At 41.8% G+C, this 22670-nt stretch overlaps 1 protein-coding gene across 6 annotated transcripts in view; it reads right to left on the bottom strand.

Moving 5' to 3' along the window:
- The window catches only part of SFI1 (SFI1 centrin binding protein), a 102868-nt gene that overhangs the window by 19573 nt on the left and 60625 nt on the right, over positions 1-22670 (bottom strand). For 4 of the 6 annotated variants that reach the window (XM_039225867.1, XM_039225863.1, XM_039225864.1 and 1 more), the window contains 7 exons: positions 17067-17223; positions 15304-15465; positions 13616-13686; positions 12243-12335; positions 10085-10182; positions 8491-8557; positions 4057-4187 (listed from right to left, as the gene is read on the bottom strand). In XM_039225867.1, the coding sequence (XP_039081798.1) occupies positions 4057-4187; positions 8491-8557; positions 10085-10182; positions 12243-12335; positions 13616-13686; positions 15304-15465; positions 17067-17223 (779 nt within the window). Of the gene's footprint in view, positions 1-4056; positions 4188-8490; positions 8558-10084; positions 10183-12242; positions 12336-13615; positions 13687-15303; positions 15466-17066; positions 17224-20098; positions 20182-22670 lie in introns of those variants that run through there. The other 2 variants (XM_039225868.1, XM_039225866.1) reach the window with 2 other exon arrangements.

Raw genomic sequence — 22670 nt, 5'->3', positions numbered from 1 at the left:
CTGGGTGGGTTAGTCAGTTAAGCGTCCAACTTCAGCTCAGGTCATGATCTTGGGGTTTGTGGGTTCAAGTCCCACATCGGGCTCTGAGTCTGCTTTGGATTCTGTATCTCCCTTTCTCTGCCCTTCTCCCACTTGTGCGCTCTCTCTCACTCAAAAATAAATAAACTTAAAAACAAAAACACACAATAATATATCAAGAAAACTCCTATTTGAACAATTAAACATCTTTCTTTTCTTCCTTTACATTATTTCTAAATAAACCATAGGTTAAGGAAGAAATCACAGAGGAAATTAGAATGTATTTTCAATTGAAAGATAATAAAAATACAGCACATCAGATTTTTAGGATAAAACTAAAGCACAGGGTAACCTTATAGCTTAAAACGCTTATGTCACAAAAGAAAGATTTAAAATGGATAATTGAACAGCAACAACAAAAAGAAAAGGTGGGAGTGCCTGGCTGGCTCAAAGGAGCATGTGACTCTTGATCTTGGGGCTATAAGTTCGAGCCCCTACACTAGTGTAGAGATTGCCAAAAATAAACTTTTTAAAAAAAGGGTGATTTATGATTCCATTTTAAGAAGATTAAGAAAAAACAAATAAGAGAGTTAATTAAATCTGGAGTAGAAAGAGAAGCAAAATAAAGAGCTGGAATCAACGTAAGAAAAATATACAATAAGAAAATTAGTAAAGCAAAAATTAAAAAACACACACAATTGGATCATTCCTACCTAGTAAGGCTAATCAAGAAAAAAGAGAAAAAACACAAATTACCAAAATCAGGAATGAACAAGGTAGCATCATCATAAATTCTATAGACATTTAAAGAGTAATAAGACACTTTTATGAACAGCTTTCTGTCAATATATTTGATCCCTTGGATAGAATGAAAAATTCCTTGAAAAACAGAGCTTGTCAAAACTAACATGAAAAGATGGGGCGCCTGGGTGGCTCAGTTGGTTGAGCATCCGACTTCGGCTCAGGTCATGATCTCACAGTTCGTGGGTTTGAGCCCCACATCAGGCTGTTACCTCTGCGCTGACAGCTAGCTCAGAGCCTGGAGCCTGCTTTGGAGTCTGTGTCTCCCTCTCTCCCTGACCCTCCCCTGCTCACGCTGCCTCTCTCTCTCTCTCAAAAATAAAACATTAAAAACAAAAAACAAAACAAAACAAAACAAAAAACTAACATGAAAAGAAACTCTTCGTAGCTATTTTCAAAATTAAATCTGTAATCAAAAACCTTTCCATAAAGGAAACTCTAGATCCAGATAATTTCACTCTTAAATTCCATAAAAAATTGAAAGAAATAAGAAAGACAAACATTACAAGAAAACTACAGACCATTATCTCTCATGAAAGTACATATAAAATTTTTAAATAAAATATTAACATCAAAATCAACAGCATGTGAGAGTCACCTGGGTGACTCAGTCAGTTAAGCATCTGACACTTGATTTCAGCATGATCTCATGGTTTGTGAGTTCGAGCCCTGTGTGCAGAGCCTGCTTGGGATTCTCTCTCTCTCTGCCCCCCACCTTACTCTCTCTCTCAAAATTAATAAAAACTTTAAAAATATATTTTAAAAATCAACAGCATGTGGTCATAATATATCATGACCAACAGGGTTTATCTCACGAATACAGATTAATTTGAGAAATCAGGAAAACCATATAATCATCTCAATAAATACAGAAAAAGCATCTGGCAAAATTAACCACCATTCATAATAAAAACTCTCAATAAACAAAAGGGGAACACTGTTAATCTAATAAAGGGCATCTATAAAAATACTCATGGTGAAAAACTGTTTTTATTTTCCCAAGATGGTGAAAAAAGACAAACATGTATGTATCTTCTCATTACCTCTGCTCAATACTTTACTGGAGATGCTAGTTAGTGCAATAACACAAAACTTTATATAATGGGATCAAAGAGTATGTATTCTGTTGTATCTGGCTTTTATTTATTTTTTAGAGAGAGAGAAGAAGAAGGGAGGGGAAGAAGGAAAAAGAGGGAGAGAGAATCTTAAGCAGGCTCCATGCCCCACACAGAGCTGACATGGGGCTTGATCTCACAACAGACTCAATCAGTAAGTGAATCTAGAAAGGTCACAAAACACAAGGTATCAGTTGTATTTCGTAATTCTATTCATAATAGCATTAAAAAAGGCATTTACATTTAACAATATACGTATAAAACTCCTATGCAAAGTCACAAAATACTGAGAAAACTTAAAAGCTATATAGAGAAGTTCTTGTTCACTTATTGGAAGTTTCAATGTTTGAGATGTCCAATGTCTTCTAAACTGATCTATATAGATTCAGTGCAATCCTATACCAAAAAAAAAAAAAAAAAAAAAAAAACCTATACCAAAAAAAAAAAAAAAAAAAAAAAATCCCAGGAAAAATAAAGTTGAAGAGCTGATTTCAAAACTTGCTATAAAGATACAATAATCAAGACCATATGGTAATGGCATACGGATAAGTGAATAAATAAATGGAACAGAAGAGAAAGTCCAGAAATAGATACAAACTGATTTTTAACAAAGGTGCCAAGTTAATTCAATAGAGGAATGAAAAGTCTTTTCAACAGTGTTGGAGAAACCTGAAAAACAGAAAAAAAATTAATCCTTGGCTCCTACCTCAGATCATATACAGAAAAAAGTTCAGGATGATCAGAGACCTACCTGTAAATGCTAAAACTATAAAGCTTCCAGAGGAAATGTAGGAAAATATCTTTTAAGATCTTGGGTATAGGCAAAAATCAGTAAACATCTGTTATCTTTCTATGGGCTCGGGTGATCCACTGGGTCTGGCCTTCCTCATCCTGCCCACTCCTGCTATCCATCCTCACCCCTTGGCTTACAGCATGCCTCCTCCAGGGACCTCCTTCAGCACGAGCTCTGAGCTCTAGAAAAGCTCAGGGCTGACATAATTGAGGACACATGGGTCTATTCTCTGGAACGGTCCTCAATTGTTTCTTGTGTTTCAGTCTTACTTCCTCACCAAGACTGAAAGTTTCTACAAAGTCATCAAAAAGATCTTCCTTTTGATTTAGCACAAAGTCCCTGGAGTCAAGGAGATCTGAATTTATTTTTATATATTTATGTATTTACTATATTTTAATAGTTTATTGTCAAGTTGGTTTCCATATAACACCTAGTGCTCATCCCCACAAGTGCCCTCCTCCATGCCCATCACCCCTCTCTCCTCCCCCCGACCCCCATCAGTCCTCAGTTTGTTCTCAGCATTCAAGAGTCTCTCATGGTTTGCCTCCATCCCTCTCTCCCACTATTTCCCCCACCTTCTTCTCCCCCAAGGAAATCTGAATTTAAACCCTGGCTCTGCCACCTACTGGCTGTTTTACATGGGGCGAGTCATTTGTCATTTTGAGCCTGTTCTCTCAGGACTGCTGTGAGAAGGAAAATTACTAATGAAATTGATGATGTCATAGGCGAATGAGCTTATATATTTGTTTCCTTTCTCCCATCACACCATACCTACCACAATGGCAGACACATAGTCAGTGATTAAGAAGTTCTTTGTTAGATTCTGCCACCATGCAGCAAGGCCCTGCTATGGGCAAGTTTGCCTCTGTGGGAGCTAAGAAGACATAGCTGTCTGCTCTTTGCCTGTCCTAATTTTGCTGATAACTATATTTCAAGACTTCAGAAAGTCATGGCTAGCAGAACAGGAAGCATGCATTTCAGGGAAATCACACTCAAGAATGCTTGCCAAGGGAAAGCAAGGTCCAACCACACTCTGTTCCAGAAAGCTAATGGACAGCTTTAATGGAGCTCACACTAGCTTGCAATGAGGAAAGGGGCATAAAACTCAGTCTGTTTTGAAAGCACTTGCAATAAAGATGAGCAAAAGCTTTCCCAGGAGAAATACTGGCTGTCTTTTCCTGTTCCATGAAATCAATGAGCCCACCTAACTGAAAAACCAGGAAGAACCGGGGCCTAAGGGGCTAGGAGGCTGAAAAACAACACAAATGGCTGTGTGGGCAGCAGAATCAGACCTGAGAAGCCTGCTCAGACAGGAGCTGCACAACATACCTGTGAAAATGTGCTGCTCTTGCATTGAGGGCACTTTCCTGCTGATGCCATCGCCAGAGTTTTCTCCATCTGTGAAAGGCCACAGGCAGGGCTCTCTGCTGGAAATGACGGTCTGCTCTGGACTGCAGCCGCTACAGTAAAACAATGAATGACCTTTACTTGTACTTTATATTATTTAAAAAATGATCTTTAAGGGTCACACTCTAGAGGGATGGTTGCTTTCTACACAAGATTGAGAAAAAGATTAAGAATTATTTTTAATCCTTGTCAACACAATAGGTAAAGAATGAAGAGATGGAAGAAATTTTTACTTTAAAAACAGGTTAAGCATCTCTTCAAATATCTGTGTATGTGCGTGCATACATACATGCATATATATTTAAACGTTTTGTCCTATGTACTAAGTGTTCATACCATTGCTTCTTTTTTTAAAGAAAATTTTTAATAATTTTTTAATGTTTTATTTATTTATTAGTTTTTAAAAATTTTTTAAATTTATTTGAGAGAGAGAGAGAGAGCATGAGCAGGGGAGGGTCAGAAAGACAGGGAGACACAGAATTGGAAGCAGGCTCCAGGCTCTGAGCTGGCTGTCAGCACAGAGCCCAACGCGGGGCTCGAACCCACGAACCGTGAGATCATGACCTGAGCCAAAGCCAGACGCTTAACCAACTGAGCCACCCAGGCGCCCCATGTTTTATTTATTTTTGACAGAGAGATAGAGACAGCGTGAGAAAGGGAGGGTCACAGAGAGAGGGGTAGACAGAATCTGAAGACAGGCTCCAGGCTCTGAGCTAGCTGTCAGCACAGAGCCCAACGCAGGGCTCAAACCTACAAACCGTGAGATCATGACCTAAGCCAAAGTTGGATGCTCAACAGACTGAGCCACCCAGGAGGCCCCCATTGCCTCTTTTATACCTGCCAGTGCTTTACCTCAGTGATATAAATGGGCTTTTTGAACCTTAAGAAATTTATCAGTTCTTTGCAACATGTGTTAACAATATTGTTTCCACTTTGTAACAGATCTTTGGATTTTGTTTATGATGTTTATTTGTAATATGGATTCTTTAAATTTTTATGTAATTATGAAAGGCTACTACTATATCACCAAATATCAATAGGAAGACACAAAACCAACATAAAAAATACATATATGCTTCCATGACCCAAAACTTTGGGATAAAATGTGTGGTGGATTTTAAAACAGGACCTCAAATTCTTGGGTCTTCTTCACTGAGAAGTCCCATCCCCTTGAATCCGGGCAGGATAATGACTGCTTTGACCAACAGAGAATGGTGAAAATACCACCATGTGACTTTGAAGGCTAGGTCATAAAAGGCCACACAGCTTGTGTTTCGTTCACTGTGAGGCTTTTGGAGTGAGCAATGACACAGAAGTCTGACAGCCCTGAGGCCACCATCACCATGCTGTGAGGCAATCCAAGCCTCTCAGAGAGGCCTGATATAGGCGCTCTGGTTAACAATCCCAGATGAGCTCAGTCTTCAAGTTATTCCAGCCCAGGAACCAGCCATCTGAATGAAGAAACTTCTAGATGATCCTAATTTCCTGCCATTAGACTTCCGAGCTGAGGCCCCAGTAATCTTGGAGCAGAGATCAGCCATCTTTGTTATGTCTTCTTTCAATTTTTGACCCACAGAATCCATAGGCCTAATAAATTTTTTTTTAAGCCACTGAGTTTGGGGTGACTTTTCACATAGCAACAGATAACTGAACAGTACGCATCTGTGTGTGTGTGAATATATGGTATACATACTTCCATGCACATGGAGGAAAAAAATACCAGATTTACTCACCAAATGTTATCTTAAGATTATGGGTGTTTTATTTTTTTTCCTTTATGTATTCCTACACTTCTCAAATTATAATGTCTATATATTGCTTATGGGCATTCACATTTTCAAATGTAAACAGAAGGAGAGGCAATAATATAATGAATTCCCCTTAACTTACCATCTAGCTCCAATAATTAGCAAACATTTTGCCATCCTATATGTATCACTTTTTAAAAAGAACCCCACAGTGAATAATATTTTTATCTTTTCTTGAAATAGAAAAAACTAATGTTCTCCCTAAAGAACTTGATGTTCTCTGAGGTCATCTCCTTAGATGACATTCAGATTGTTAAAGATTTGAAAAAACAATCCAATAGTAACTAAGCAGGGGCTCTTACTATTTTTCAGACCTCATAAATTATGCAGGCCATGCAAGAGCAGTGTAAAAGATAAGAACACTGACCCTTGCCCTGACCTTTCCACCAATGCTGGGCCCCAGTGTCCAGAGGCTCTCTTTTTCCAGGAGGAAAATAGGAGACTCTCTGCTACTTTTACACCTTAAATAAATACAACTTTCAATCCTAGCAGGCAGATTCTTTTTCTAAAAGGTCTCTTCCTTCTGGTGAGCTTGCATTAAATGAGCTTAAGAGACCAGTAGCACAATCCTTTCAGAAACAGCCACATCATCTAAAAGGAATATCAAATAATGCAGCAACTCAAAGCATTTTCCAGATATGGAAGGCAAGCAATGCCCTGGGCTGGTACCACCTGAGGAGCAAGGACTGGGATGATCTTTAGGAAAAACTCCAAAGCAACCAATGGTAGTTTGTCTGTTCACTTGTTTGTTCGTTCATTTGTCTAAACATTAGTTGGCACCTTCCCTTTGTAACACTGTGTTGAGCTGAGAAGAAACAGACAGGGTTTACCCTTAAGTAGCTCATAGTCTGGCAGGAAAGAGGCCCGTAGATACCTACATAATGATATTGATGAATACGCTGGTAAAACCACACGGAGTGGGGCTGGGGGAAGAGGTAGCACCTGGGCTCAACAGGTAGGAGGGACAGAGAGGTACAGGTACAGGGGTGCCTGAGTGGCTCAGTTGGTAAAGTGACCAACTCTTGATTTCAGCTCAGGTCATGATTTCATGGTTTGTGAGATCTAGCCCCGCATCAGACTCTGTGCTGACAGCACAGAGACTGCTTGGGATTCTCTCTCCCTGTCTCTGCTCTCCCCTGCCAAGTCTCTCTCTCAAAATAAATAAATAAACTTAAAAAAAAAAAAAAAAAAAGGGCAGGCACAGTGAGAAGCACATTCAGGGAAGGACTGGCAGCTTAGCTATTGTGAAGGAACAGAGTGGTAACAGGAAAGGCCAGCAAAATTGCCAGAAACCAGCTCCAAAGAAGTTTGTACACCTGGCTAGAAAATCCAGTTTCTATCTCAACACTGTGAGGAAATAGCCAAATTCTTCAGATTCATGTGTTAGACTTTAGCAGCAGATGGAGGTGGGGGGTGAGAAGGCAACAGAAAGACAACTGGCAGGAGTTTGGTTTGCGTTTTCCTCCATTTCAACAGGGATGGCCAAAAAGTGCCATGGGCAGCACCACTTACCACTGCAATGCCCATGCAGAAATTATCAGTTGAACACAAATTCTCCAAGCATAAAGGTGGCCTCAAAATCCTTCTTGGTTGAGCATTCTCAACAGCTGGCCCCCCCATTACAGCTTATTTGCCATGCTGGTGCTAAATTACAAGGCCTGTGGGAGCAGGAATTTCATTTGGTTTGTATCACAACTGTATACTCAATGCTCAGCAGAGTGTCTCAGGCATACCAGATGCTGAATGAGTCTTTCTTAAATGGAACTGATTAGAGGGCGCTTGACTGGCTCAGTGAGAAGAGCATGCAACTCTTGATCTCGGGGTTGTGAGTTTGAGCCCCTTGTTCGGTGTAGAGATGACTTAAATAAAACTTTTAAAAAAATAGAACTGAAGGGGTGCCTGGGTGGCTTAGTCGGTTAAGCGTCCGACTTTCGCTTAGGTCATGATCTCGCGGTTCGTGGTTCGAGCCCCGCATCGGGCTCTGTGCTGACTGCCAGCTCAGAGCCTGGAGCCTGTTTCAGTCTGTGACTCCCTCTCTCTCTGACCCTCCCCTGCTCACACGCTCTCTCTCTCCTAGAAATAAAAAAAAAGAAAAAAAATTAAAAAAAAAATGGAACTGAATTCTTTCTTAATCTTCCTTTACTAATTTGCCAGCCTGACCCCCACATCCTCCCACCTGCTGTGGGTACTGGTCTCACACTGTTTAGTACTGAGACACGGCACTTATGTTCTGTATCTTTCCCAGTACTTCCTGAAGGTTGGCCAACTAATATAATAAGTGAGTAATGATGATGTGAATGGAATGGCTTGGAGGAGCTCATCACTCTCAGAACATGTGCATTTTCCCAGCAGATGAAGGAATGGGGCTTATGTAGACTTTCTGATATCACTAGAGAGATCAGGGGGAAAAACCTTTGAGCTTTTTACAGCATCTTCTCTTCCAAATAAGAGCACCAAGACCCCTTAGCATAGGTCTAAGAATCTTTCCAAAGCAAATGGATCCAAGAATGTAACTCAGTGGAGTTATCTACTATGAAGTACTCCATACCTGCTTGTATCGCCTCTTCTGAGTATACCGTAACCACAATTTGATACACTTGTGTAGCAATGTTATTCTGAAATAAAACACAGAACACCAAGGTACTGCCTATTATACTTTCAAGTTTTGGGTCTTAAAAATGCTGTCTGGGGGAACCTGGGTGGCTCAGTTGGTTAAGCGTCTGACTCTTGATTTCAGCTCAGATCATGATCTCACAATTGTGAGATCAAGCCCCACATCGAGTTCCCTGCTGAGCATAAAGCCTGCTTAAGAATCTTTCTCTCCCTCAGGCAAACCATGAGAGACTCTTGAATGCTGACAAAAACTGAGGACTGATGGGTGTGGGGGGGAGGGGGGGATGGGCATGGAGGAGGGCACTTTGGGGATGAGCACTGAGTGTTATGTAGAAACTAATTTGACAATAAACTATTTGTAAAAAAAAAAAAAAAAAAAAAAGAATCTTTCTCTCCCTCTCCCTCTGCCCTGTCCCTCATGCACACTTGCTCTCGTAAACAAACAAATAAATAAATAAAAATGTTGCTTGTTTTTTTAAGGCTGGAAAGTCTGGGTGTAGTTACATCTTCAGCATTAAAGGCATCCCATGGGTTTCACTCTGGGAGAGAGGGAAATGAGAACCTATTATTCAACACGAAATCTGTTAACCCCTGATTTTGGGCTGTGGCTTGCCCCCAAATTTTGACAACTTTCTTATAAACCTAGGTAGACCACCAAGCACAGTGTCTCTGGAACCTGAGTAATACGTATGAAATCCCCTAAGTATGCCAAACTTTCTGGTTTTATGAGCAGTCTGGGGCTTGTGTAGGACTACCTGGGTCTATGGCAAAACTCCTTTCACAAAAGTGATATTGACAGTAAGAACCACATTCAGTTCCGTAAACCACAGGATTTAGAGCAATGAGAGACCCTAATAACTCAAAATTTAGTTAACTAATTGAGATTCTCACCAACTCATTAAAAAAGTGCTCCAAAATGGGACCTAGAACTATGTGGATTAAGCTGATTATACTACTGGGGAGGAGGGCACGTTGAACATTTCTGGCAGTAAGAAAGTGAGTAGGGATTCCCTCTGAAGAACCTAAGGAACTGGACTAAGGATTGGAAGGAGGGATTCAGACAGTTTTCAGTTTTCACTTTATACCTGCCTTCCTCTATGATGAGTTTTCCACACAGGCATGTAGTGCTTATTTATTTTAACCGAACAATTAACTCTAAAAAACTCAGGACACTCTCTTCATTCTTCAAGACTAAGCCACAAATACCCACCCGCCTGAGCATTCTCTTTAACACTATCAGTGCATGAATTCTAAGATGTGAACATCATTGCAGCCTGAAGGATAGAGGCAGGAAGCCAGCAGGTACACACATTAAACAATGGTGACCAAGAACCAATACAAACATCTTCACTCTACCTCTCCTCGGATGAGATAAAAGGAAAACGCAAGCTTAGGAACCACTGGTTTACAGCAGGGCCTTTCTGAATCTGCCCAGTCATGCACGGGGTGGGGGAGGGGGTAAGTGCTCACTTACTGGAGTGTAGCGAGTTAGTCCCTAGAGAACCTGAGGACAAGGCCTGAGTTCCTACCTGCAGTGGTCCCAGGCAGCACGCAGTGAGGGGAGCTGCTCCCTCTCTTCCTTCTGCTCAATTCGAGACTGCCAGAGGTTCCAGAACCTGTGCAGCAGCTGAAGTAAAACAGGAAGGAAATGGAGGTTTATTAAGCCAAAAGGTAAAATGTTCTCTCTTAATCCATTAGCAAATCCTTACCCCAAAAGACTACACGCTCCCTCAAAGCAGGAATTACGCCTCAATCGGAAGTACCCAACACGTAACAGGCTTACAAAATAATTAGAGCTAAGCTATACAGAGCTATTGTGGACCAACAAAAAGGCACAAAGATGGATTTTCTAGTCTATGGAAATGAGAATGAAGAAGCTGAAGCTATTCATCATCTGAGCCTCATAGAAGGCAGTGCCATTTTATCTTTTTTTGTTTGGAGAAAGAGAGAGACGAGACAGAGACACAGAATCCAAAGCAGGCTGCAGGCTCTGAGCTTTCAGCACTGGAAAGCTGGAACTCATGAACCATGAGATCATAACCTGAGCCTAAGTCAGACGCTTAACTGACTCAGTCACCCAGGTGCCTTGACAATGGCATTTTAAAAGTTAAAACTGATCTTATCACATATTACTGCTTATGAAATAGTCTTGTCAAAAAAATAAATTTTTTTACTTCAATCTAATCAAGTCCTTAAATCTAACCTCTAGTTTATAGGAGCAATATGTAAAAAAAAGAAAACTAAAATGCCATCCAAAGGAAACCGATAAATTGAGAATATGGAATATTGTACAAAATAGTTGGCCCTCCTTTTCCAAAAATCAGTGTCACTGGAAAAAAAAAAAAGCATACCTTATGCTAAGTGAACTAAGCCAGTCACAAAAGGGTAGGTACTGGGGCACCTGGGTGGCTCAATTCAGTTAAGCTTCAGATTTCAGCTAAAGTCATAATCTCACAGTTCGTCAATTTGAGCCCCACGTCAGGCTATGTGCTGACAGCTCAGAGCCTGGAACCTACTTCAGATTCTGTGTCTCCTCTCTCTGCTGCCCTCCCCTGCTTGTGCTCTCTAAAAAATGAATAAATGTAAAAAAAAAAAAAAAAAAAAAAAGGCAGGGGGCATGTACTGTAAATACGAGGTCCCTAGAGTAGTAAAATTCATAGAGACAGAAAGGAAAAAAGGTGGGTACCAGGTGCTAGGGCGGAGTGGGGCGGAGAATGGGAAGTCAGCGTTTGATGGAGACAGAATTTCAGTTTTGCGAGGTGAAAAAAGTTCTGGAGATGGATGGCGGTGATGGTTGCACAATAATGGGAATGTGCTTAATGTCACTGAACTGTATGTACTCTTGACAGTGGTTAAGATGATAAATTTTGTTATGTGTTTTTTTTTTTACCACAATTATGCAAAATAAACATGTTAAACAAAAGAAGTGGAAGGAGGATGGCTGTTATTAAGAGCCTTAAGAGATATAACCAAATATAGTGATTCACCAACCCTTAATTGGATCCTGGTTTGAAAAAAATAGCTATAAAGACATTTTAAGGGCAACTGTGAAACCTGAATATAGGATGGGCACTAATTAGGGAATTACTGTTCGTTTTGTTAGGGATGACAATGATATTGTGGTTATGAAGGAAAATGTTATTTTTGGGTGATGCATGTTGAAAAGTTTAGGTGTAATGTGTCATGTTGTCTATAATTTACTTTGAAATGACCCAGCAAAAAAACTGTAAATATTATCAATTGGCTAATATTTGAATTTAGGTTGTAAGTATATAGATGTTCATTATACTATTTTTTATATTTTTTTAGTATGTTTGAACATTTTCATAATGAAAACCAAAACCAAAACCACCCCATCCTCCTAAACCCAGAAACATGATCTGTAAGTAGGGATAGGATGTTTGTTACCCTCAAGTAAACCACCCACTGAAGACAACAGATTTCCAGTGCAAACACCACCAAAGCCTCCTGGAATGCAAGACTCAAAGTGTATTCCCTAGATCAGGAACCTGACCTGTGAGTCTGCTATCAAGTTTCTGAGCAGATAAAAAAACAAGATTAGGAAAAACCAAGAGTTAGCTGGTATGGCTAATTAGAGAAAATGGACACTAAGGTTTTGGAGTCTAGAAAGTCTGGACAAATCTCTACAATGGCCACCAGAGGCCCCTTCATACAGACGACCCTCACCATGATGTCATGCTGCTGGTGAGCAAGATTCCTTCTTATTTGCTGGAGACGGGCATGGGTCACATTGTCTTTTAGGGCTCGAAAACAGAAATGCTGTGAATAGAAGGAAGGATACAACAGGTTACAAATCAGCAGTGTCTGTAAAAGTAAGAGCAGCAGCGGAATCCAGCAGCTCAGTTGTGGATATTCACAGCTGTTCCAATGTCCCTGGGATGCTTCTTTGCTTTGAGATTCAGTTGCCAGCCTGCACAGTAGGCACTCAATAAACAGCTGTTGAATTGCTTCTCTACTGTCCACTGATACTACACAGGAACAAACACACCCTCACCTCTGACCAGGAGAGATCCCGTGGCCCAGAGGGAACACTACAGACAAAGGTTAAAAACATCAACTTTGCCTCTCAGAAAAAAACTTTTAGCTTATGGTATGTTTTTTAAGCCGTGTGTATGTGGGTGGGGGGTGTCAATGTGCACACTTCTACAATTAGAAAGTAATTTTGTAGAATAAAATAAAAAGAAGAGAAGGAAGCCTTGGTGAGTAAGGGGCCTGGGGCAGGGGCAAGAAGTGACTGGCTCCAGCTCCAGCAATAATGCCTCACATGTGACCTAAGCAAAGTCTATTCTCCAATGCCCTGGGCTCCAGTTTCCTGAGACAGAAGTGAAGCGTTTAGGGGTTTTCATTTTGTGGTCTGTGGAACCCCAGAAGCTCCTGAAAGTGTCTCAAGATCTCCTCATGTGGTAAGGGTTGGGGAAAGCAGCACAAAGAGGGACTACTCCTCAGACCCTGCTTTGTCCCCAGAATTTCTACTTTGATTGATTTCACAGACTAGGCTTCCACAATTAAAAAGGGGGCCTGCCCTTGGGGTCATGAGTTCAAGCCCTATATTGGGGCTTAAAAATAAAATCTTAAAAAAAATGAAAATAAAAAATAAAAAGGGGACCCACCATGTAAAAAAATGCAATACTAGATCACCTCCCAGACCATTACCATTTCTGATCCAAAATGAAAACAAGGACACATGCAATGGAACAGAGCTTCTGGAGTGAAGCTAATCCCATAACCAGATATACTTGAAGAGCATGATGTGGGCCTGGGTCTCCCAAAAGTGGATGGTTGAACAAGGTTGGTAAGTATGGCTTTTTGAAGCAACTACTATGTGTAGACAGGCTTTCTATTATAAAGAATGCTTTCTCCTTATCACATACTATATAATTAGTTTATAGAGTGATTTCCCCACCCACCGCCCCAGTTTCTTAAACATGGTAATGTCACATCTTGGATATTGGTCAGTTGTGCTGTTAAATATTAAACACTAAAACTTTGGCAGTTCCTGGAGGGGGAAAAAAAAAAGCTTTGAGGCTCCGTGTTTTCACCAGCAAGCTGTGTCTACTGTGATCTTCTGCCACCTTCCACTGGGCCGCTTCTTCGGTGCACAGCAGCACATCTGCCAGGGTGTTAAGGCCTTTCATATAAAAAATGTTCCCACTCCAGCACACTGCAATCCCAGTGACCCATTGGGAGGGTCCTGGCTTGGGGGATAACAGACATGCCAGGTGGGCTGATGTCCACCTCTGTCTCCTCCTGATGATCCGAGGAAGAGGAGGCAAAGGGAAACTGTGTGAGCTGCTTATCAAACAGTTGGCCTTGCCTTTCTCCCTTCTGATGCCCATTTGATAACAGGCAAAAATAGTTGAGATAAATTGCCATGAATTACAGTAAACATTTCCAAGTAACCCTTTCTAAAGTCTCCTGTCTTTTTGCATCCTTTGTTTTGGCACCCAAACCCAAACTAAAACTAAAGGTTTCAGCTAAAAACCTTGGAGTTATTTTCATACCTTCTACTCCCACTCCCTCCATGTACTGGGCTGCCAAGTCCATCCAGTCTCCTCTGAAATCTCTCCGGCTCTTCTGTCCCCACCTCTGATGCCCTGCAGTGCATCTGACTTGCTCCTCACACAGACTGGCCAGAGTCTCATGTAACTGCTCTCCTGGTGCCAGCTTCACCCTGTAATCCAGACCGCTCCTCTTAAGTACAAACCTGCTCCATCACTTCTCTTCTTAAACACCTCCAGAGGATCCCCAGTGCCATCAGGAGAAAGCCCAAATTCCTGACTGCTGCATCCAGGTCTCTACAAGTGGTCCCCAGCCTGCATTCATCTGTACTGCCCTACTGCCATCCACTCCCCCACAGCTCCATAACAGACCCGTCACTGCCATTGGATATTTTCCTCATCTATATGTAATCTATGTGTAAATGCTACTCCTTCCACTTAAAACACCTTTCCTGACTTTGCCAGGGGACCTTGTCATCCTATACAACAAAGTCAGCTCAAGCCTCACCTCCTTGGATGAATCTGCTCATCTGGGCATATGCTGTAGTGAGGGCAGCAATTAAGGACACGTGCACCAGAGTCAAAGGCCTGGGTCTGAAACCCCTGGCTCTGCCACTCATAAGCTGTGACTCTGACAATCATTGAGCCCCTTTGAATTTCTGTTTCCTCATCTATAAAATGGAAATACTGACACCTACTCCATGGCGTTGCTATGAAGGTTAAAGAGATAATGCATAGTGTCTCTACATGGTAAAGCTTAATTAATGGAAACTATGGTCATAATGTTAGGGCTGCCAAGAAACACACAGCCATGGCTATTTCCACCACCTAGTAGATAAAGAAAAGCAATGAAATAGCACATAAAATTCAGGATAGTGGGATTACCACTGAGGGGGAGGAAAGGGAATGCAATCAAGGATGAGCAGACAAAAACAAACAAAAAACCGGATGAACAGACAGTGTTAGCAGGGTTCTAATTTTTAAGCTGGGTAGTGGGTACATAGGTATTTTATTACCACCCATTAAACTCTTAATGTGTACTACACATACTCTTTTGTACGCATATTTCCAGTTAAAACTTTTTAAAAAAGAAATCAACAGAGATAAGGACCACCTTAATTGCTTAGTAATTGTTTCCCAAATAGCTCCTGCCCTGTGTCTCATAGGCTGTTGAGCTCATGATATCCTGGCTGTGGGGGTAGATAGGGCTGGATGGCTGAAAAGGATACAGTGTTTCCAGTGAGTAAAGGCCCAACGCATTGCCATCTTCCTGGCCAGCCCCTCCACGCGTGCGTGCTGGGTATACAGACTCTCCTTCCGCTTCCAGGCCCACTGCCAATCACAGAAGCGTGTCTGGAGCACAGTGACCCAGTGGAATCGCTCCGCCATCTCTGCAACAAAGAAAGTAACAACGTGCTGCCCCATGCAAGGTTAAGAGATGAGCTGGAAGCATCTTTAAGATAAGCTGCACCCTACAACTGGCAGACAGCAGAGATTTAAGGCTGTTCTTACAAAGAATCCTAAAATAAAAGTTTTTTTTAGGCAGGGGTGGGTTATTTGGAAGCCCTTAGCTATACTTTTCTGCAAGGAAAGAGAAAAGGTCTGTAATTTTAGGGACTAGGATGCTAAAAATTCAGTTGTATTAACGAGTTGAGGCTTCCACCTATGAGCAGGAATGGTGGCTGCTGCTTTTCCAAAGAAGACTCTTACATTTGCCTCTTTACTGATGTCTCCTGGGTGGGACTTCAGAGATTGACTCAATGACATAACTTGGTCACTATGCTGGCAAAGGTGTTTTTTGAGCTTTCAGCCAGACTAATCCTGACTGCCAGTCACCTGCTTTTAATACTAATTAGCTAATGGCCTGATGCACTGAAATTCAGGAAGTGGAAGGGACCTGGTCCTGGAATTCGAATGCTATAAAGAGACGCACATTAGTCAGTGCCTAAGTAACAGCTTATCATGCTAAATAGCTTCATGTTTTCACCTTCCAGGCTTTGGCAACCAGACAGTGGGTGTCCTTCATTATCCTCAGACAGACACATTCAAACTCCTCCAAGAGGCAGTGCTGGCCTGGCAGCCCAGGAGGGAGGCCTGGGTGAAAGCCAGCCAGCATCTAGCACGCTGCTTGACTCACTTCTGTGTGGGCTCCAGAAACTAAAGTACAGAAAGTACCAACGATCATGATCAATGTGAACTCATGATCTGAACTCTAATTGGGAAATTAAGCCATGAGAATAGTGGTAAAAACAAAACAAAACAAAACAACCCTCAATATCCTAAATGACATGGGTTACATAAGTGGGGAGAAGTAGAAACAATCCAAATATCTATCGATACAAGAATGGCTAAGTAGATTAAGGTAAGCCATCCTACAAAATGCAGACAATCATTAGAAAAATAACATTATGAAGAATACTGAAAGACACAGGAAAATGTTGTTAGTTGTGTAAAAAAATAACACAAAATTGTATGTATCCTATTAATCAAATAATCACAGTATCTATAGGACAATTAAACCGTTTTTGAAAAAATTATGTGTAGAGGAAAAGGCCAGAAGGAAATAACTTAAATGGGACTTGAAGATGATGTCTGTTCCTCCTCAATCTCTCTTTTCTTTTTTGAATTTGTTAACGTTTATTTTATTTTTGAGAGAGAGAGACAGGACAGAGTGTGAGTGGAGGAGGGGCAGACAGAGAGGGAGACAGAATCCTAAGTAGACTCAAGGCTCCGAGCTGTCAGCACAGAGCCCGATGTGGGGCTCGAACCCACGAACCGTGAGACCATGACCTGAGCTGAAGTCGGATGCTTAACCAACCGAGCCACCCAGGCGCCCCTCAATCTCTTTTTTCCAGAATTTGTGGCATAATTTCTCTCTCTCTCTCTTTTTTTTTTTTTTTTTGGTTATATCTCTCCTTAATAAAGCACCACTGACAGAAGACTAAATTGTGACATGACCCTCTGTCTCTGGAACCCAGGACTTCCTGCTCACCCTTCTGCTGTCTCTTCACTCTGCGGACCTGCAGGTATCCGAGCCAGGCCTTCAGGGATTTCCACTTTTGCCAGCGCTGATGGTGTTTCACTGCGGAGACCATCTTCCGTCTCTCCCTCTGGGCATACAGGAGCTGTTCCTGCCACTGTGACCAAGCCTGAAAACCAGAGAAAAGGCAACAATCAAAGGAGAGACAGGAAAACAAAGGTACTGGTGAGGGAAAAGAGAAACAGAGACACAAAGCTAAAGTTAAAAACAAGGCAGTGGCAACCCCCAAGCAGGATCACGAGCTGTGGAAATTTGCAGTGAAAGGGCATCCTACTTGGAGAAAGTAATTTCTTTTCTGGATTAAGAACAAGGAGGGTGGGTGACTCAGTGGGTTAAGCATCTGATTATAGCTCAGGTCATGATCTCACGGTTCGAGCCCCATGTCTGGCTCTATGCTGACAGCTCAGAATCAGAACCTGGAGTCTGGCTCAGATTCTGTGTCTCGCTTTCTCTCTGCCCCTCTCCACCCATCTCTAAAATAAACATTAAAAAAAATATATTTTTTTAAAAAAGAACAAGGTAAAGAGGAATAATGAAATCAACAAATAGACAAAAGGCAGGGACAATCCAAAGGGTGATATACTTAATTCATATTTGGGACAGGCAACGGTATGTGCCTTTTTCTCCCAAGTGAAGGAAGCCTATTGTCTTAGGCACATTAGTTTTTGGGAAGTGTGACCTGCAGAAGTTGAGGGTCTACAAAAGGATTCCCTTAAGGTTATCCATAACTGTGCACCCTTAGCAAAGTCTTCATGTGTGCATAGCCTTATGCATGCCCTAGTTTGAAGATGACAGTCTCAGATGGCAACTTCATACCTTCTTTTCTTAAACCTGTAACACCTCTTCTCCTTTCCTTCCTCTCAGCTGAATACCATTCTTCCTACTTCAGCAAGAAAATAAAAGCTATCAAAAGAGAATTTTCTCAAGCTTCACCCACATCTACCTACCCAACTACCTCACAGGCTCTGCCTTCTCTCTGGTTACTCTGAATAAACTGTCCATACTCCCTTCCATCAGAAGTTCACTCTCCACTATGGATACATCCCATGTCTCTCACTTTCTCAAGTACATCGCTGACAATTCCCCCCTTCTGCATCATTGGTTTTCACACTCTACTAGGTTTTTAAAATCAGCATATGAATGTGCTATTATTTCTCCAACCCTAAAAAGCAAATCCCTTCAAGGATATGACAATCAAAAACAACAGATAACCTCTGATTGGACCCTGGACCTGACACTAAAATAGCAATTATCTATTGTTTAAATATGAATCGTATTGTAGATATATCAATATTGAATGCTTAGATATGATAATGATACTGTGATTATATAGAAGAATATCCTTATTCGTAGGAGATATAAGCTGAAGTATTTAGGATGAACTTTCATGTCTGCAACTTTAAAGTGACTTAGAAAATATAAGAAATATATTGATATACTTAGAAAAAGCAAATGTGGCAAGATGATAGCAATAGGTTAAACCAGTGAAAAGAATACAATATCTACCTTTTCTGTCATTTGGTATTTATCAAAACTAAAAAGTGGTGGGGAAAAGATTACTGTTACAAAAACACTTTGTAAGGAAAGGAATAAATCAGATTCCTAAGCAAACCACCACTAGATCACTTTGCAATCCAGCTAACACTGGAGTTCTTTTCTTTCCAAACTCCTCAAAAGAAAGGTCTATTTTCTAATTTCTCTTCCCCCAAGAAGGCCTTCATGAATCCTCTCCCAATCAGGCTTACTGAAACTGCTCTTACCAAGAGCATCAATGATCTCCGAGTTGCTTAAGCCAAAGGTCAAATTCCACTCCTCACCCTCCCTGGACTGCCAGAAGCATCTGATGTGGCCAATCAGGCCTGCAGATTCTCTAGGCTACCTTCACCTTTATTCCTCCCAGGCTCAGCCCTGGGACTAATCCCGCTACCTCCCCCCGCACCAGCTAAACTCACTCCCATTGTCCTTTTTTTTTTTTTTAAATTTTTAATGATTTTTTTATTTCTGAGAGAGAGAGAGAGGCAGCATGAGCAGAGGAGGGTCAGAGAGAGAGGGAGATACAGCATCCGAAGCAGGCTCCAGGCTCTGAGCTGTCAGTACAGAGCCCGATGCGGGGCTCGAACCCACAAACTGTGAGATCATGACCTGAGCTCAAGTCGGACGCTTAACTGACTGAGCCACCCAGGCGCCCCTCCCATTGTCCTTTCAGCAGTCTCATGACTAAATACCAACTGCATGCCAAGAACTCCCAAATTTACATCTTGGGTCTGGACCCATCCTCCATACTCCACATATATCCAACTGCTTCCTTCACATTTCCTTGAGGATGTTCAAAAGGCCTATCAGGTTGAAGATACCAAGCTCAGAATGGAGCTAACTCTCCCTGCCCCACAAAACCTGCATCACCCTCCATCTTCCCCATTTTACTAAATGGCAACTCCACTGTTCCAGTCACTTAGGCCAGAGACCTGAGAGTCACCTTGCACTCTTTCTCTGAAACTTCACATCTTAACTACCTATTAGCGAGTCTTGTCAGCATTACCTTCAATGGTATACCCAGAATCCAACACCATCTTGCTATCATCCTTGCCTAGAATCCCACCTGGGACTTTATAATAACTTCTTAACTGCTCTCCCTGCTTTCACCCTTGATCTTTTATGGTCTATTCTTCAAAAAAATTTTTTTCTTAATGTTTATTCATTATTGAGACAGAGCATGAGTGGGGGAGGGGCAGAGAGAGGGGGAGACACAAGATCTGAAGCAGGCTCCAGGCTCTGAGCTGTCAGCACAGAGCCCGACGTGGGGCTCGAACCCACAAACCACGAGATCATGACCTGAGCAGAAGTCGATGTTTAATCGACTGAGCCACCCAGGCACCCCTTTTATGGTCTATTCTTAAACAACAGCTGTGAAAGCCCCCCTGGATCCCACAATTTAGACATATAGCTTCTCACTACCTGACCAGAGTTACGTAGCCTCTACTTACCCTGTAAAGATGCCTCAGGGAGTAACATAAACTTGCCTCTCAAAAACTCTGTGGGATGCCGTTCTGCCTGAGATAACAAACACAATGTGCTGTGTTTGCCAGAAAAAAAAAAAATCTGCAGCTTAGTGATAGTCACAAGATGTAGAACTTTTGCCTTTGTGCTCTAGAGATGACATTGATAATGCAATCCCTAAGAATGTTTTGCAGTTCCAGGCCCATAACGCAGAATGACCAGATCCCTGAAGCAGAACCACCAAACCATCTCACTACAATAACACTGAAACCAGACTGGGAGATGCCAAAAGGGACAATATGATCAAGAAAGGAAATGTGATAGCTGACCTAACTCTATAAACAATCAGCATGATCCAAGACCCTGAGACCCTTACCCTGAACTTTCACCCTTTAAAAGCCCCTGCTTATAAGCCATACGAGAGTTTGGGACTTTCTTTTTTTTTTTAATGTTTATTTTTGAGAGAGAGAGAAAGAGAGAGAACAAGCATAGGCAGGAGAGGGACAGAGGGAGAGGGGGTCAGAGGATCCAAAGTGGGCTCCGCACTGACAGTAGAGAGCCCAGAGAGCTGAAGTCAGGCGCTTAACCAACTGAGCCACCCAGGTGCTCCAAGACAGTTTGGGACTTTTGAACATTAGCTTCTCATTCTCCTGGGTGCCACACTAGTAAGTAGCCTATCTTTCTTCACAGCAAAAGCTTGATGTCAGTTTTTATTGGCATCCTGTGCACTTGGATGAATACTCTTGTAGTTTGGTTACAAAGCCAGAGCAATCCTTTCTGCTTTATTTTGGTTATCTCATTTAAATCTCTTTTTTTTTTTATTTTAATGTTTTTTTTTTTTTTTCTAGGAGAGAGAGAGACAGACACAGCGTGAGCAGGGGAGGGTCAGAGAAAGAGGGAGTCACAGACTGAAACAGGCTCCAGGCCCTGAACTGGCAGTCAGCACAGAGCCCTACGCGGGGCTCGAACCCACGAACCGCGAGATCATGACCTAAGCGAAAGTTGGACGCTTAACCGACTAAGCCACCCAGGTGCCCCTAAATCTCCTTTTTATGGGATAGTTTTCTTCCCTGCCTCTTTTCCTCTTTCATGCCACCAATTTTTTAGAGACAGTAGGTCATTTATCCTGTAAAATGTCCCACATTTTAGATTTGGCTGATTGTCTCATCAAGGTGTTTTTTTGTTTGTTTTGTTTTTTTTTTTAAATGTTTTATTTATTTCTAGGAGAGAGAGAGAGACAGCGTGAGCAGGGGAGGGTCACAGAGAGAGGGAGTCACAGACTGAAACAGGCTCCGGGCTCCGAGCTGGCAGTCAGCACAGAGCCCGGCGCGGGGCCCGAACCCACGAACTGCGAGATCATGACCTAAGCGAAAGTCGGACGCTTAACCGACTAAGGCACCCAGGCGCCCCTAATCATCAAGGTGTTTTTGACTTTTCCCCGTGATCCCTATATTTCCTGGGAACTGATAGTTAGATTCATGTTAGGCTAGGTTGGAGTCATGTTCAAATTTTTACGTTAAGAACATTTTTCAAGTGGTTCTGGGGACTCCCATTACCTCGCATCATGAGGCACATCATGGCTGGCTGCCAGAGTTTTAGCAATGTCAAGACTTGTCAGTGGCTTCAGATGAAGCTGGCCTGATCCCTCTAATACTTTTTCCTCACTGTCTTCTCAGTCAGTGATTGCTGCTTAGATACATTTTCTCATTAGGGGTGGCAAAATAGTGATTTTCTGATTCTAATAATTCTTCTGCATCACTAACTGGAATTTTGTAAAGAGGCCTACCCTCTGGTTTTGCAAAGATATAGTTTATACAGGAAAGGCATGAAAAATGCTTGATTTTTGTTTTCATTAATTTTCTCTTTTTTTGAGAGAGAGAAAGAAAAAGAATCCCAAGCAGGCTCCATGTCCAGTGCTCAGCCCAACATGGAACTTACTCATGACCTGAGTCAAAATCAAGACTTGGATGCTTAACCAACTGAGCCACCTATGCTTTCATTACTTGTCATATTGAGTAAATGCTCTAACAACCCAAATATGTGACCAGTGAGTTCCCCCCCCATTATACATGCATGGATATTTATATATTTGATACATTTTCAATTCACTGCAGTCATTACTTTTTGATGTCCCAATTGGTCTGTCATAAGTCTATGAGAGTCCTTTGGCTCCTGAGTCCTGACACAATCCCATTAGCCTTTGTTAACTTCCTCACTTTCCAGCACACTATATCCTAGGCTTATAATGACCACATCCTGCTCTAGACCTGGAATCAGCCATTTCTCCAAAAAGCCTCAGTTCCTTTCAGCCAGGACATAACAGAGACCATAACCTGGGCACTGGGAATGCTAAATGCCATATATTCTTGCTACTCACTGCTTCTAATTTTCCAGTAAATAGAATCAGAAATACATTTTTTTAAGGTTAAAAACATCTTAGGGGCGCCTGGGTGGCTCAGTTGGTTAAGCGTCCAACTTTAACTCAGGTCATGATCTCGCGGTCTGGGGGTTCGAGCCCCGCATCGGGCTCTGTGCTGACAGCTCAGAGCCTGGAGCCTG

This window comes from Hyaena hyaena, unplaced genomic scaffold (assembly GCF_003009895.1).
Source record: "Hyaena hyaena isolate Hyena2069 unplaced genomic scaffold, ASM300989v1 scaffold_19, whole genome shotgun sequence".
Classification (NCBI taxonomy): Eukaryota; Metazoa; Chordata; class Mammalia; order Carnivora; family Hyaenidae; genus Hyaena; species Hyaena hyaena.
Note: the sequence above shows the minus strand (reverse complement) of the source record. Positions and strands in the feature narration are given on the sequence as shown.